This window comes from Sapajus apella, unplaced genomic scaffold (genome assembly GCF_009761245.1).
Source record: "Sapajus apella isolate SASKATOON/1434 unplaced genomic scaffold, GSC_monkey_1.0 scaffold9, whole genome shotgun sequence".
NCBI lineage: Eukaryota > Metazoa > Chordata > Mammalia > Primates > Cebidae > Sapajus > Sapajus apella.
In genome coordinates this window covers 43036675-43053840 of record NW_022436949.1, presented here as the reverse complement: position 1 = coordinate 43053840, position 17166 = coordinate 43036675, and the positions used below count along the sequence as shown (strand labels likewise).

At 40.8% G+C, this 17166-nt stretch overlaps 1 protein-coding gene across 8 annotated transcripts in view; it reads right to left on the bottom strand.

The window, feature by feature from the left end:
* Positions 1 to 17166, bottom strand: part of MBNL2 (muscleblind like splicing regulator 2) — a 172524-nt gene that overhangs the window by 58116 nt on the left and 97242 nt on the right. For all 8 annotated transcript variants that reach the window (XM_032277507.1, XM_032277506.1, XM_032277509.1 and 5 more), the window contains exon 3: positions 2165 to 2329. In XM_032277507.1, coding sequence (XP_032133398.1) covers positions 2165 to 2329 — 165 coding nt within the window. The remainder of the gene's footprint in view (positions 1 to 2164; positions 2330 to 17166) is intronic.

Sequence of the window (17166 nt, the reverse complement as noted above, 5' to 3'; positions counted from 1 at the left end):
CTTGACTCTTCCATCTTCTGGTGGTTGCTGGCATTCCTCTGATTGTGGCCACATCACTCCAATCTGCCTCTGTGGTCACATAGCCTTGTTCCTCTTCTGTCTGTGCTAACTCTCCCTCTCTCTTAGAAGGATGCTTGTAATTACATTCAATGCAGGAGGGTCTCCCCATTCCAAGATTCTTAACTTAATCCCATCTGCAAAGCCCCTGCTTCCATAAGGTGACATTTATAGGTTCCAGGTACTTCTGAGAGCCATTATTCAGCCACCTATACCCTACTAGGTTACTAATTCATTTCTGAGACTGAATTAATTTGTTTGTAGAGTTGATCATTTTTAAGCATGTCACAGTTTTTATTCTAATACTTCCAGTGATTTAAAAACCTCTATTAAAATATTTAAGTGTAATATTCCTTTTTCATAGGGAAATGGTGATTATGAACTTCTAATTAATATTTGAGACAACAATAAACATAACTTTCAAAAAAAAGTTCAACTAATAGTTAACAGCAGGCATGAGAATCTCTTAACATTGCCAACACTGAGTACCAGGGTCAGTCCTTATTAATTCTAAATAGACAGGATGTGTATGAGTCAAATAACTGAGACACATAATGTTGTGTTATTATGTTGACCTTGCTGGCTCTAAGTTTATTGCTGTAGACATTATTTAATATGTATAAGTAAATAGTTTAGTATTTAGGTAAATTAATAAAATAGTTTATATGCATCAATAAAGAGAGAACTGTAAATTATACATGTGTGTAGTTTAAACAAAACCACTTAAATGCCTATTTTGGGGATGAAATATGTTCAGAACTCTATCTGCGTCTAGTTCTTAATCTGGGTGAGCTGTTACTCACCCTTTAAGACAGGCTTATTTGAGACTTCCTCCAGGCAGGCTTTCCTCATCCACTCTCATCATTTCCTGTGCCTGGATTTTACTTTGCCCTTTTCATGTGTCTGTCTATTACGAAAAGACTGTATCTTATTTATCTTGGAGACCTCGGCACCTGGCATTTCCGGGCAGAGCTGTTTCCTGGCTACTCTCTGCAGAAAGCTGGAGACAGGCAGAATGGCTGACAACCTGCCAGATTCTCTACCCTCCTTTGGGTGGGCCCTGCCCTCCACACCCCATCTCACAGGGAACACAACAAGAAAATCGAATTTGCTGGTAGCCATCCCTCCTCATTTAGCAGGTTTCAGTCATGCAGACTTTTCCTACAATAAACATTGATTTTTAAACAAAAGTCTTTTGTTCACATACTTCCTAAAAACCAACAAATTTCACTCACTTTAGCTTTTTTTTTTTTTTTTTTTAAAGAGTGAGCTTGTTTCTGACAAATAATTCAGAAATGTAAGTGAAACCCACTAAAATTAAACGTACTCCTTTTCCCCAAGGGTCTCAATCCTAAAACAATTTCCAGACCTTTAAGGAAGTACTTTCAGACAGGGTGAAATCAGGGAAAAAAATATTGTGCAATATATATTCATATACTTAAGTCCCTCCGGTGTTTGATCTTGTGACAATGGTCGGAGCTGTCACACCTTTGGCAGGCCTCTGAAAGGCAGGAGAGTTTAGTGACTCAGGTAGGGTTTTCCTTGGTGGTGCTGCCTTTGACATCCTTCTTTGGGGCTGTTACTAGAATCTGCCTGGAACAGACTGCAGAAAGCACTCTGCTAACATGTCTGAGTTAAGTCCCAGCTCCAAGATTTATTAGCTGCAAGACATTGGGGAAAATCACTGAGCTTCTCTGGTTTCTCACTTTCCTCATCCTTTAAATGGTGTCGGAGAGCGACATAGCTAAAAACATTTTAGGCATCTCAAACTCATTGATACATAGATTATTAATTCACACTGTAAATGAACATATTAAAATGATTTCTGTTCTAAGATGGCTGAGATATAGAGTTTACTGATGAAAAGAGTTGGAGTGATACAGATTTCCCAGATATTGATTAGAAATTGTCTTTGTTTCCTGTTTCCACAAATATTTTTCTATTAATTTTTTAAAAGCCAATTTTCCTTCATCTATTGAGCTTTAAAGCTATTTGCTTTCATTGTTACCAAAGTGACAAAGTGGAGAGAGGCCACCCTAGGTCAATGTGGCATCATCCATACCAACACTGAAACCATCCAACTCATCACTGAATAAGACGTACTCACCACTGGATGAAGCGGTGTTCCTGGAAACATAAATTGCATCTGCTGGGCAAGCATTGCTGCTGCAGTTTTTTGCTGAATCAAATTGTTCCTCCCATTAATTTCTAGTTGAGTTTTTAAGTGTGTCGGAGGGTGAAGATACTTGCAGTTCTCTCTTGAACAACGGCCCTGTAAAAACAAGTTTTGGTTTTAGGATTGTTGTAAGTAGCCTGCAACTCCTAAGTCAACCTTTGAACAATCACTTTTTATATACAAAAGCAAGGATCCTGTGTGTGTGTGTGTGTGTGTGTGTGTGTGTGTGTATGCGCACGCGCGCATGCACGCATGTGCTGATGTGTGTTTGTTGGGGAAAAGTGAATCACACGTTACATGATTATCAAGGTTGCTTGAACCTGTAAAGTAGAGAAGCTTCCTGAGGATTTTTCCCTTCCTTCCTTCCTTCCTTCCTTCCTTCCTTCCTTCCTTCCTTCCTTCCTTCCTTCCTTCCTTCCTTCCGTTTCCTTCTCCTCTCTTTCTCTTTCTTTTCTTTCTTTCTTTCTTTCTTTCTTTCTTTCTTTCTTTCTTTCTTTCTTTCTTTCTTTCTTTCTTTCTTTCTTTCTTTCTCTCTCTCTCTCTCTCTTTCTTTCTTTCTTTCTTCTTTCCTTCCTTCCTTCCTTCTTTCTTTTCTTTCTTTCTCTCTCTTTCTCTCTCTCTTTTTCTCTCTTTCTTTCTTAATGGATTCTAAACCCTGACGAAGAATTCCGAAGAAGTGTGACTGCTGAGAGAAAGGAAAGGTCCTTCCACTATACAGTATGGAAGGTAATCAGAAGGGCACATCTATTGTGAGCTATCAAAAAGTCTTTGAACTTGCTATACACTTGTTTGTACATGCTAGAGCAATGTCCAAATATGAATAATTATGTAATAAATTTGTGGAGTGGAAAGTAATAATTTTAAATGTGTGTTCCAGATTAGCTGAAAACATTCTTTCTTTCAGCTTATTGATGAAGAGGCAATAGTGGTGCAGGGGTGGACTTTTCTTGGTGATATACACATAGATGAAATTTTCAGGCTTGAGCTCAAATAATCATCAGCAAGTGATTACTTTGCCACACAAAAGCTGTCACTCTATATGCCTGCCTTACCCTCATCACAGAAGTTACTCCCATGACAGGAATATCAAATCTGATGTCATGATGTGACATAGTGAAGTGTCTATGGCTAAAGTAATATTTGGATGCCAAAGCTGGTAAAACAAAGGAAAAGAGTAATTAGGTGACAAGGTACATAAAACCAGTCTTGGAGGGTAATTGCATATGGCGGTGTTTGTACGTAATCCCCAAGTTTTCACACCACCAATTGAGAGAATTATATTGATGTGTGAATTATACAATTTCTGGAGAAAGAAGAACAAACTGTGAACCAGTTTGAGTATCACACTTCCCTAAAGAATTAGTCCATTTTCAGCCAAGAAAAGAGAGAATTGATTTGTTTACCAGATATAAAAATAATTTTAAAAAGCAGGCTTGGGGGATCTGGGGAAATGAATTTGTTTACAGTCATCCCAATTCTAAACATCTGGAGTTCTCACTCTGCTTCCCACTAATTTCAGCCGCACTTTTGGCAGCTCAGACTTCCTATCTGGAGTTTGAATCTTCCCGGACTACCATGGAGAAGGGCAGACATGGGTCCTGTTCTAGTCCCGGTTGTCTGTGCTAATCAACAAATGCTGTCCTGAGGATCTACTGTTAGCAGCATTAATAGTTTCATCACCCTCTTTGGGGAGGTTAACCAGGCAGGTGCCAAGGACGCCAAAAGGAATAAGTGCTTGTTTACTGCTATTAAGAGCCTGTAACAATAGGTAACGCCAACATGTCTCCTTAGTCTCAAGTTCATATGGTTGACGTTTCATCCAGCTTCCTATGGATAAATGGACATCCTAGGGCAAGTATTTGGAAAATCTATTGCAAAGACAGAGGTAAATTGGACATTAATCTAAATGTCTAGGAATCTAGGAATCTCTAGGAATCTCTCTTTTCTCTCTTCATTTGCTTCTCTTGCAAATTGAATCTTTAAAAAATTTTTAATCCTAAATCTCTTTGCTTTATGGCTTGCCAGGGTCCCTCCAGCCCTGTCAACTTGCTTCATCCATTTCTGACTTTATTTCTCTTTCTTCCTTCCTTTGACAATCGCTTGTCTCTCTGTTAAAATCAAATCTCCAAGAGAGGCTCAGATTGAGCCAGCTCCTACAACGTAGGTGTGTGCCCTGTCTTTGAATTGGCTGCCTTTATATCAGGTGGCCAAAAACAATTTTATCATTTGTGGTGGGAGGTGTCCATGAGGATCAAAATGTAAGTACAGCCCATCAGCTGGGGTGAAGGAGGGTTTCATAGAATGCATGTCTTGTATAGAGGGTAAGCCACCCCAGGCTTCTCCAACCTCAATCCAAACTCTCTTTAGCCACAAACACTGCTCTTGGAAGCTGACACCTAGAAAGGCTCATGTATTCAGGGTGCAGAGGTGGGTCTAATGGAGAGACTTGGGAAAGCAGAATTCCATAGGATGAGGATGGAATTAGTGAAATGTCTACATTTCTACCAGTATGGTTATTAAGTTGTATTCACTCATATAATTGTTAATTTGATCACTAGTCTTTAAATGTAATGCCTTGTGGCTGCATATACACATTTCAATTTGGCTGGAAAAATACAATTTTCTTATAAATGCTCTTACCTCTTGATACAACTGGGATTCATAGGGAACCATATAAGCTATTTTCAGCTAATAGAAAGTATTTTACAACACTGTATTAGTAATTTATCAATGAAACCTTCTTTTTTTCTGAGAATTGCTGTAATTTCCTAGTGTCCTTACTTGCAAACTTGTAGTAAAGAACATTATTGATCACCTACACGCCAAGCAATTTATGTACGGTTATTTCATTTTCTCCTTATAACAGCGATAATGATCTCTACTTTACAAAATAGCAGATGGGCTCAGAAGATTAAGGAACTTTCCCAAGGCCATATAACTGGTAAGTGGTAGAACTAGATTTTAAATCCAGATCTACCTGACTCAGTTACATCACACTGCCAAGCTATTCATTAGCAATATTTAAAATCCAGGGAGGATAAAAATCTACCATGATCCTTTATATAATAATAGGATGCATAACAAAATTTTAAGTATAATAAGATATATATAGGGATTTGGGAATGGAAAACAATTATTTGCCTGGACCTATCCATGGGTAGGGGGATGAAGGAGTACTCAAGCTCACAGGTTCTAGTCTTACAACTTAGCTCAACCTTTTCTTAGCTGCATGACTTTGAGCAATTACTTGACTTTTTTCTTCATCTGTTCAATGAAATAATTATTGTATCTTCCTCTCAAGGCTGTTGTGTAATTAAATGAGTTAATACATGCAGAAGGCACATAAAATGCCTGGCACATAGTAAGCACTGAGTAAATGTTATTATCAAAAGAAAGAGAAATGTTTCTATCTGAAATTTCATTTTCAGTAAGTACAGAATCATACATTTAGTAGTATTTTGACTGGCTCTTTGGTCCTTCCACACCAAACATATTAAAAGCTACTTAATTATACTTATTCAAATATTTTATGTTTAAAATTATTTTCAATTCTACAGGGTATTTGTGCAAGTGTCCATATTTTAAGAGACAGCCCTGAACCCCAGTACAATCTAGTATTAATATTTTGAAGAGTTATGCACCATGGATGTCTGAGGCACACCAATTCAAACCCTGGGAGACTCTAGGAAACAGAATTTTCGTAAGGGATCCTACAGGATTGTAAAATCCTAATGGAAAAGCTGTTGTCAAAATAAAACAAGTTACTTGACACAGTGAACAATTTGTAAGGAAGTTTCTGTTAAGGCATAAGATTTGCCAGGATATGCATCAGTGCACAAAAGCGTTGGTTATCAAAGCAACTTGTCATAGTCGAATGGTACAGGGCAGTGTGCAGAAGCGTAAAGCGCCTTTGTATATCATTGTGAAACAAAACAGAGGTGTCAAAAATAGTGTCTCCTGGTTTTAGTCCAAGAAATAAAGACAAAACTGTCTGGGAAACATCTTCCTTGCGGCAGCTAGGATTTGTTTTTTGTTTTGCTTTGTTCTAACTCTTCCTGCCTTTTAGTTCTTGGTAACGCACTATTTCTGGAGAGATAAGGGAAGCAGTGTTCAGTGCCTAGCGGCAGGGACTGGAGCAGCGTCTATGGAGTGAAGATGGAGGGCACCATTGCTGAGTGCTTGTGAAAAGCCTCCAGGAACTGGGATCTGAGAGCCCCAGCTAAGGACAGTCAGGTGGGCTCACAACCAGCTCATGGGTCACATAAGCCCTCAAGGCCTTTGCTCATCCCACGTGGGACATGCCAGGTAGGGAACCAGCAGGTGGTCATATACTTCCAGGATAAGGTCTCATTCATTCTTTTGAAATATTCATTCAACAAATATTTATTGAGATCCTACTTTGTGCCAGGGATTGTGCTTAGTGCTAGCTAAACAAAGGTGAGAAAAAGCAAGACATGGTGTCTCCTTTCATGAAGTTTGCAGTCTTGTGGGGAAGGCAGATGTTCACAAAACATGTCTAGTTACAAGTTGTGGAGAAGAATGCTGAGAAGGAATAGTGGGAGAGGGTCAGAATTGATATCCGGGGATAGAGGAGGTGTCTGGAGAAGTGACATTTAAACTCAGAACTGAAAAATGAGTAGGAACTTGGCAAGGGAGTAAGTGGTGGTCAAAGTGTGTATGTATGTGTGTTGTGTTGCGTGTGTGTGTTGTGTGTGTGCTATGTGTGTAGCATGTATATTGTGTGTTCATGGTTTACATATATGTGTACGTGTGTTGTATGTATTGTGTTGTATGTGTATGTGTGTGTGTTGTATGTATTGTACGTATTGTGTTTCTGTTGTGTGTGTGCTGTGCATGTAGTATGTATGGTGTGTGCGTTATGTGAATGGGATACGCGTTGATGTATGTGTGTTGTGTGTGGAAGTGTGTTGTGTGTTGTGTGTGTATGAGATAGATATATTGTGTGTGTGTTATGTGTATAAACAAAGTGTGTGCTGCATATGTATGTGTGTATTGCATGTGTTGTTTGTTATATGTGTGCTGCATATGTGTGTGTATTGTATGTGTATGTATTATGTGCTGTGTTTGTATTGTGTGTTTGCTGTATGTGTATGTATGTGTGTTATGTATATGGTATGTGTGTTGCATGTATGCATGGGGTGTGTGTGCCTGTTGTATGTGTATTGTGTGTGTGTTGTGTGTTTGTGTTGCGGGTGTTGAATGTTCTGCAGAGGAGAAGCGTGTGCCAGGAGAATGTCCCATCTGGGGGCAGGCACGCAGCTCTCTAACTAAGGCCAGCACAGGGAAGGGGCGTGGTGAGGAGTATGGGGAGTGATATAAGGTAAGGCAGGAAGTAGGAGGCAGAAGCCAGACAATGGGAGCTCAGTTGAGGGGTATGAACTTCCTGCTGTTGAAGGTTTTGGAGCAGGAGAATAACAAGTTCAGATTTATGCTTTATGCTACATTTACAGCACGCCCTGATTATTATATTTCATATTTCTAATTTTATTATAGTTTATATTGTTTGGAGACCATATCTTTAAAAACAGTAACAGAATTCTGATGGAATCAACATTGTATTTGTGCAGTTTCTTCTTCCAAGAATAATCTGTACTCCAGGAATATTTAGATTAGGGAAGATGGCTAGAATCAAGTTTGAACTTCAAGCTGAATTAAGTTTATTAAAATCAGCAACCATGGAAGATTCTAATACACAATACTCATGTTGATTCTCGACAGTAGGAAGGAAGATGTTAAGTAACTGTAATATGTACTTGACAGAACAACAGATTGGTGCTATTGGAATTACATGGCCATTAAATTACATGGCTTGGGATAGAATAAATGCAACTTCGGCTAAGAAAAGACTTCAGAATCAGGTTCCTGTGAGAATGAAAAAGCATAATTGAAGGATGAGGTTTTCTAATGGCTTATTTTAAAATAAGTAATTTTTGGAATCTTTTTCCAGTATGTTCCTAATTGAAAAAAAAATCAATTAAAATATGGGCACAAAAAAGATAACATTAATTAGAAGACCATTAAAGCCTCTCCCATTAACAATAGTTTTTGCCCAGAGGAATAGCTATCAGACAACTGCCTCCTATTAGTTTTTCATGGGAAAAGCAATGGATTTCTATGATCTACAGTTTAAACAGTTAGCAGGCCCTGGACACGTGTATTCCATTGAAATAATCTGAATTGTGTCTTTACATGGGCTGAGTCATTGACCAGCAGACTCCAATAAAACTTTTTTTGGGGGAAAATGAATCTAACAGAGGGCTGGAATCCAGCCTGATTTTTCTGAATTCTGCCTCTTCCAGTGCCACCTTGGGCAACACTTTTTGCTTTAGGTGCATGATGATATTTTCAAGCAAGCAGGCCAGGCTGTGGAATGGCAAGTGCTGGCCCTAAGGTTTAAAGGAAGATGATATGTGCTTTGGACGCAGCCTTCAGGGACACTTTGAGTCCTGGAGGCTGCTTTGGACCCCAAAGCTGGCCACGGAAAGTCATGGAAGAGCCTCTGAAATTCCTCGCATTCTACATGGCTGAGGCCAGCTTGGTGAAATCCTGAGGTCAGGACAGATGCTGTGGCTCTGGAATTACATTTCAGAAGCCTGTTCTGTCTTGCAACCTCTCCTGGAGAAGCGGTGTAAAAGGAACAGTCTCAGAACCAGACTAATTGGATTTAAAATGCAGCTCTGCTGTTCTTGCCATGGGACCCTGTGGCTTCCAGTTGCCATATCTGTGAAATGGGGCTAAGAATAATTTCTACTTCACAGACTTTCAATAAGGATTAAGAGTTAATGTATATAAAATGTTTAACAGTTTCTGGCACTTAGTAGGCACTCCCTAAGGTTCATCATCATCATCATCATCATCATCATCACTGTTAAATTGACGCTCTGTTTTCATGGTGGGTAAAAATACATGGTATTGAAAACAACCTCGCTAATATACTTGCTCCATTTCCTTATCACTGTGCTCCTATCTGGCCTGTCTATCAAGTTCTTTAACCCTTTGCTAGTCTTATTCTAACTGTCAGTGCCAACTTTGGTCATTTATCTCTTCACACAGCCTCAGATCTGTTTTTCTTTGATATCGCTCCTGCTGAAGCTCGCCAGGGCTAATCAACATGGCATGACTTATCTAGAGTTTAAAACAGCTATGTACTATGGCTGGAAAATCCCAGGATTCGGGCTGTGGCTTCATTCCAAAATGGTTATACGAACTTTCACAAATAACATATAATAGTCTGTGCCTCAATTTTCTCATCTGTCAAATAGGAGTGATCCTATTCCCATACCTCAACTCCTTCTGACAGTTGTCAGAGCAGAAGTTGCTCAGGAAAAAGAAACAACAACAACAACAACAAAAAAAGTAAGTTGTTATCTATGTTTTTTCCAGATCTATTTTCCCCTTGAATGCTCCTAATCTAGTAAAAGGGGAAAGCCACATGAACCAACAGTTACAGTAAAAAGTGACACCCGGACCGTATGTTGGCAGCGGTCCAGATATGTTCCGAGAATTATGAGAAGTCTACGTGACGAGGCTTGAGGAGATTCAGAAGTGGCGAATTAAGTCAAAATCAATTAAGTCTAGGAGGATTTATTAAGTACCCACAGTGTACACAACTTAGAAGTGAAAAATTCAATCAAACAGACCTCTGTTTTCATCCTTGTGCTGCGTAAGTTGTTCAGCAGATATTTACTAGGTGATTAAGCTAACTGGGTGTATCAGATGCTCCCAGCCTCAGTTTCCCTGCAGTTTCAAAACCTCTCAAGGTCTTTGAAAGTGGGGAAACAATAAAGGCTGTGGTTTTAGTGGGTAAGCTGATTTTTATTAGTCCATCATTCATACAGGTCTCAGTCACATAGAACAAGTCTAACATTTGGCCTGAACGTCCTCTTCTTCCTCCAGTACACTTCCGGAAGGATATGGGCATGTAAAAGTGTGGAGGAATAAAATGGTTATTTACATCAAGGCTTAATTTACGACATTAACTATGAGACTGAAATAGCTCTACTCTAAGGCAAGTGACAGATTAGGCTTTTGGGTTTCTTTTGAATTTAAATAAACTAATTGAACCACATGAGTTCCTTGTATTATTAATTCCAACTACCTAATATAGCAAATAAAATACAACCACATAAGAGCTTCAGAATTAGAAAGAAACTGTGGATTCAGGGAATCATTATAAACAAATGATAGCCAGAATATCCATCAACATGAATAATTGCCAATATCATCAAGATTATGCATAAGCCACTAATAAGTTCTTTCTGTTTATTATTTGGTTCAACATATATTACAATTTATATTTGACAGTCTAGCTATGCAATAATTTTTGGTGAATAACACAAAATTTTGTACTTATTAATGACAGATAAAAATGGTGTATTTACAATCTTTTCTTCTCTGGGTTCTTTTTCTCTGTTGCTTCTATTACATGGAGGAAACGCCTAGGATGACATAGGAATGCTTGGCAGCATAGCCTGGTGGATAAATGAGGAAAAACACAAATAGTGGTAGGCAGTCATCACCAGCTCCAGTCTTACCCACCACCACCAATCGCATGACTATGGGTTTAGGAGAGGATAAAGAAAAGTAGGAATGAAGTTCTATAGGTGAGTGGCCCAATCAGTTTGCATTTTCCTTCCAAAAAATGATACAAATATGTGTAGCGCATCATTCCACTGCATCATCTGGACTATGGGACGGAACTCTTCTCTAAGGTTAGTGCTTTGACCTTTCTTCAAGGGAGTTGCAAATCTGAGTGTTCTCATCTCTAGATTTGCATTTAGGATAGCTTGTTATCACCTGAGGGCTGGGAATACCTTCAGACCATCACAGGGCTTTGGGAATAGATTTGTGACTCATTCCTTATCTTGCTAATGCAACTGCCCTCTTCTTTCAAGTACCACTGGCACAGGCCCCTGACATTAATTTTCTGACTAGTTTAAATAAACAAAGCATAAAAACTAATAAATGAGAAAGAAAGGCAGAGCAGACGAATTGTTTGTAATTTGCCATTTCATAACATGTTTAAGTCTTTAAAAAATTTTTATTTTTGGCCGGGCGCAGTGGCTCACGTCTGTAATTCCAGCACTTTGGGAGGCTGAGGCAGGTGGATCACGAGGTCAAGAGATAGAGACCATCATGGCCAACATGGTGAAACCCCGTCTCTATTAAAAATACAAAAATTAGCTGGGCGTGGCGGCGCGTGCCTGTAATCCCAGCTACTCGGGAGGCTGAGGCAGGAGAATTGCTTGAATCCGGGAGGCAGAGGTTGCAGTGAGCTGAGATCCCACCACTGCACTCCAGCCTGGTACCTGGCAATGAAGCAAGACTCTGTCTCAAAAAAAAAAAAAAAAAAAGTTTATTTTTATTTTTGAAACAGGGTCTCACTCTGCCATCTGGGCTAGAGCGCCGTGGTGCAATCACGGCTCACTGCAGCCTCGACCTTCCAGGCTCAAGCAATTCTCCATGTCAGCCTCCCAAGTAGTAGGGACTACAGGTGTGTACCACCACACCAGGCTAATTTTTTAATTTTTGTAGAGTCTGGTTTGCACTATGTTGCCCAGGCTGGTCTCTAACTCCTGGGCTTAAGTAATCCTCTCACCTCACCCTCCCAAAGTGTTGGGATTACAGGCGTGAGCCACCGCACCCTGTCTTTAAAAAAATTTTAAATGCATTTTGGTTGGCTGGGCAGTTTCAATTTCTCATACTACTGTGTCTTGCAATGGGGAGAGCTGTTTGTTGAGTTGGTGAAGGGAGCAGCCCCTCTTACTGATAAGGATTGTTAATTCTCTTAATTTTATTTGTTAACTAAAAATATTCCAGTTAAGAGAAATCAGTGAGACTAAAAATAGCCCATCAGTTCTCTAGAGATTCAGGGAAACAAACTTCCGGGCACCAGATGCTTCATTTGGAAATTATTTCATTTAATGAGAATATAAATGTCTTCTGAGTCACAGGGGTAGGTTGGTTAGTGTGGACGATGCTCATGTATCAAACTAACACGAAACCAACTGTGATGGTTGCTATGGAGTGTCAACTTGATTGGACTGAAAGATGCAAAGTATTGTTCCTGGATGTGTCTGTGAGGGTGTTCCCAAAGAAGATTAACATTTGAGTCACGTGAACTGGGAAAGACAGACCCACCCTCAATCTGGGTGGGCACCATCTAATCAGCTGCCAGCATAGCTAGAATAAAGCGGGCAGAATGACTTGCTGAGTCTTCCAGCTTTCCTCTTTCTCCCATGCTGGACGCTTCCTGCCTTCGAACATCTGACTCCAAGTTCTTCAGCTTTTGGACTCTCGGACTTACACCAGTGGTTTGCCAGGGGCTCTCAGGCCTTTGGCCACAGACTGCAGGCTGCAGTGTCAGCTCCCCTACTTTTGAGATTTTGGGTCTCGGACTGGCTTCCTGGCTCCTCAGCTTGCAGACAGCTTAGTGCAAGATTTCACCTTGTGAGCGTGTGAGTCAATTCTCCTAATAAACTCCCCTTCATACATACATCTAACCCTACGAGTTCTGTTTCTCAGAGAACCCTGACTAATATACCAGTCTAGTGGCTGTTTGACTTCACAGAGTCTAGATTTTTAACACCACATTCATTAATGTCTGCAGCCCACTGAGATTAAGGGTGGGTCCGTCTTTCCCAGTCCAGCCCCTTCTGTGAATAGAAAGCCCATGAAACGTTGATAGATCAGCCTTGGAATTTCTCCTATCAGGGAGGGCAGGCCTTTTCTGTCTACTTCCTGAACGTCTCCTCAAACCCACAGTACAGTGAACCTCACACAATGGATGCATAATATCCAGTGATCTTCCTTCCCTCCTTCAACAGACATTTCCTGAACTCAAGCTCTATGATATGAAAGGGCAATTGAAATAGAGTGATCAATGCCATGATAGGCTGTGTAAATGCATTGCAGAGAGCTCTCCCTAGTTTAGAGGCCAGGGATGACTCCAGAGGATGGGACATTTACCATTTAAGCTAAGATCTTTATCAGAATATCTAGTTGAGAGTGGGGAGGCAGGTGGGAGTTAGAGTTGGCCTTTTGGAGCGCAGAGGTGGGGATGGTAATAGGTACAAGGAAAATAGGAAGAATGAATAAGACCTACTATTTAACAGCACAATAGGGTGACTATAGTCAATGATAACCTAATTGTATATTGTTAAATAATGTAAAGAACATAATTGAATTGTTTGTAACTCAAAGGATAAATGCTTGAGAGGAGGGATACCCCACTCACCATGATGTACTTATTTCACATTGCAGCCTGTATCAAAACATCTCATATACCCCATAAATATATACATCTACTATGTACCCACAAAATTTTTTTTTTAAATTAGAGTTGGCCATTTGGAGAATTAAAGCAAACCAGAGTAATTGACAATCACTCTAGGAGGGTTTAATTCCTCAAGCCTTATAAATACCATCACATGACATCCGTATCCCACAGCTTCCACGAGGAGCTGGTTTCAGGACCTCCCACGGATACCGAAATTCAGGATGCTCAAGTCCCTAATATACAATGGCCTAGTATTTGCATATAACCTAAACACATCTTCCTATGTACTTTAAATCATCTCTAGATTGCTTATAACACCTAATACAAAGTGAATGCTAATGTAAATAGCTGTTATACTCTACTGTTTAGGGAATAATGACAAGAAAAATGTCTGACTGTGTTCAGTACAGACACAATTTTTAACAAGTGTTTTCAATGCATACTTGGTTGAATCCATGAATACAGAGGGCCAACTGAATGTTTAGTGAACATTGGGCACTATTTCTATTATCACCAGTCCTCAGAAATTCCAGAAGCTGGTCAGTTTTTAAAATAAGCAAAATCTATCCAAAAATACAAAACCTTATTATGCATCTTCTATTACAGCCTTTTCCAAACTGAAATCCTGTTTGGTGAATCACCTGCCCCTACAGAGGGCTGCTGTCAAGGCCAGCACTTGGTGGGTGTGCTTCTGCACAGCTGTGCCATTTACTTAAATACTGAAAATTAATTCCATCCCAGGTAGAAAACAGACACTGTCCCAAGGCTGTTTAGTGTCAAGTGTTTTCCCTGCATCTCTGGCCACTCCAGTGCCTCCTCCAGAGTCCCAGCATCTTCTCCTCCTGGACCCCAGCCATCAGAATTAAGCCCACATAGCAGGGGTTTCTGAGACTAGCTGTGGTGCACTCTGATTGGCTGCTGCCCACCTGGGAGGTACTGATGGTAAAATATTTTGAATATCACATCTTATTATAGACAAACTGTGACAAGGCCAGAGTGCCCCAGTTGCCAGTTTGTCACAGTTGGGAATGCTTCTGGGAAGGAGTGGGAGAAGGATGGTGTGCCTATGGAGAGAGGAATAGGGAAGGGGTGGTCTGGAGGGGAAGGAAGACTAGGTTAAGAAGCACTGGAAGAAGATGGGAAAATAGCGTATGGTATTCAGAGTGCCTTCATTGTGAGCAACACCGGAAAACAACATTCCTCTTAGGCTGGTTTGGATTTCAGATGTTTCTTGACTTACCATGAACTCATGTCCTGACAAACCCACAGTTAATGGAAAATAGTATCTGTTGAAAATACATTTTCGACTTATGACATATTCAATTTACAATGAATTTTTCCGACGTAACCCCATCATGAGGCCAGGAGTGTGCTGACTGTATATTGCTTTTGAACTGTTCTGAAGTCAAAAATCGTAAATGGAACCATTATATGTCAGGGACTTTCTGTACCTTGTGCCTCAGGAAAGACCTGCATTGCAGTCCTGCACTGCAGCAGGGGGAAGCCACACTTTTTCCAGAAAAAACAGCCTGGGAAGGTGGAGGCCATGGCACCTTGGTACCTGGCATGGGCACTTATGCATCGGCTGGGGAAGGCTACGCAGAGCAGAGGTACAGGGAAGAGGCGTGGGCTTTATCCTGCACCTTCTGAGGCTGGAAGCGGCGTGCCTCCTCCTTTACTCTTCTGACAGTTTTGGAGCATCTGCTCTACGCCAGAAACTGGGAAGGAATTGCGTGCAGGACTCTAAGCTGTGGCCCTGCCCTCAATAAAAATAGCAGAGACTTATATAATGTTGTACATATCATGTACCAGGCGGTTTCCAAGTGCTTCTTGGAGATCATACCCATTTAGTCTTCACTATAAGCTCTTAGAAGAGATAATGTTAATAATCCCATTTTATGGGATGAAACAGAGGCAGAGAGAGGGGAAATAATTTCCCAAGCATGTGCAGCTGGTAAGTGGCAGATATGTGCAGTCAGCAAAGCCGGCTGGCCTGGGACTTTGAGCCGTCAGTGCTGTGCCAAGTTGCTTTTAAGAAACTCACAATGGAACTTCTATATCACACCTTAAAAAGCATTCTTCACACTCTGTCTTATTAGACCTTCGCAATATTTTTGTTATCTGCTACCCCAATTTAAAGGTAAGGAAATGAGGCTCTGAGAGATTTAAGGTACTTTCCAGGTCATGTTGCTAAAGTCAACCGGGTCTAAATTCTGTTCTTCCCTCAGCAAAATACGTGCCTTCTCCATTGCCCACGGTGGTCCATGAGAGACACTATGGGGTCACAGATTTTTGGCTCTATGTGTGAGATTTGTTTAAAACAGAATGAGCAACCTAGCATGACAATGCACTCAAGGGAGGTGACAGTGTATGGTTGGATTTCTGGGTTGAATGATGTCTCCCTGCATGTGGAAGTCCTAACCCACAGAGTCTCAGCATGCGATCCTGGCTGGAGGTAGGGTCTTGACAGATATAATCAAGTTACAGGGAGGACATTAGGATGAATTCTAACCCAGTATGACTGGTGTCCTTGTAAAATGAGAAAATCTCTTCACAAAAGATGATGTGAAGAGACACAGGGAAAAGATGGCCATCTTTTTCTTTTTGTTTTTAAGACAGAGTCTTGCTCTGTCACCCAGGCAGGAGTGGTGTGATCTCAGCTCACTGCCACCTCCACCTCCGTGGTTCAAGTGATTCTCCTGTGTTAGTCTCCCGAGTAACTGGGATTACAGGTGCCCACCACCACGCCTGGCTAATTCTTTGTATTTTTAGTAGACATGGGGTTTTACCATGTTGGCCAGGCTGGTCTTGAACTCCTAATCTCAGGTGATCCACCCCCCTCGGCCTCCCAGAGTGCTGGGATTACAGGTGTGAGCCAATGTGCCCGGCAGAAGACGGTCATCTTTAAGCCAATGAATGGCTGAGGCTGTCAGAGCTGTGACAGAGGCCTAAAATAGAGCCTTCCAGGCTGGGTGCAGTGGCTCACACCTGAAATCTCAGCACTTTGGGAGGACTAGGTGGGCAGATCACAAGGTCAGGAGATCATGACCATCTTGGCTAACACGGTGAAACCCCGTCTCTACCAAAAATACAAAAAAGTAGCTGGGCATGGTGGCATGCACCTGCAATCCCAGACACTTGGGAGGCTAAGGCAGGAGAATCACTTGAACCTGGGAGGCAGAGGTTGCAGTGAGCCGAGATCACACCACTGCACTCCAGCTTGGGTGACATAGTGCAACTCTCTTAAAAAAAAAAAAAAAGACCCTTCCAGAGAACCTTCTGAGAGAGCATAGCCTTGCTGACCCTTGGATTTTGGACCTTTGGCCTCCGCAACTGTAAGAATATAAATTTCTGTTGCTCTAGGGCATCCAGTTTCTGATATTGGGTATAGGAAGCTAACACAGCCACCTCTAAGAAATGCAAATGTATTTTGTCTTGAGATTGGTGGTTACACCAGCAAAACACTACAGTCTCTTCTAACACTAAGAGTTGTTTCTGTGAATGTGCATTCTAATTTTTATCATGATTTTAGATAACGAGATTTCCCTATTTGCTCAAAAATAAACTATAACAACCCCCAAATCCCTAGCAAGTAAAATGATTTTCTACCAGTGAAGCTAGTCAACTTAAATAC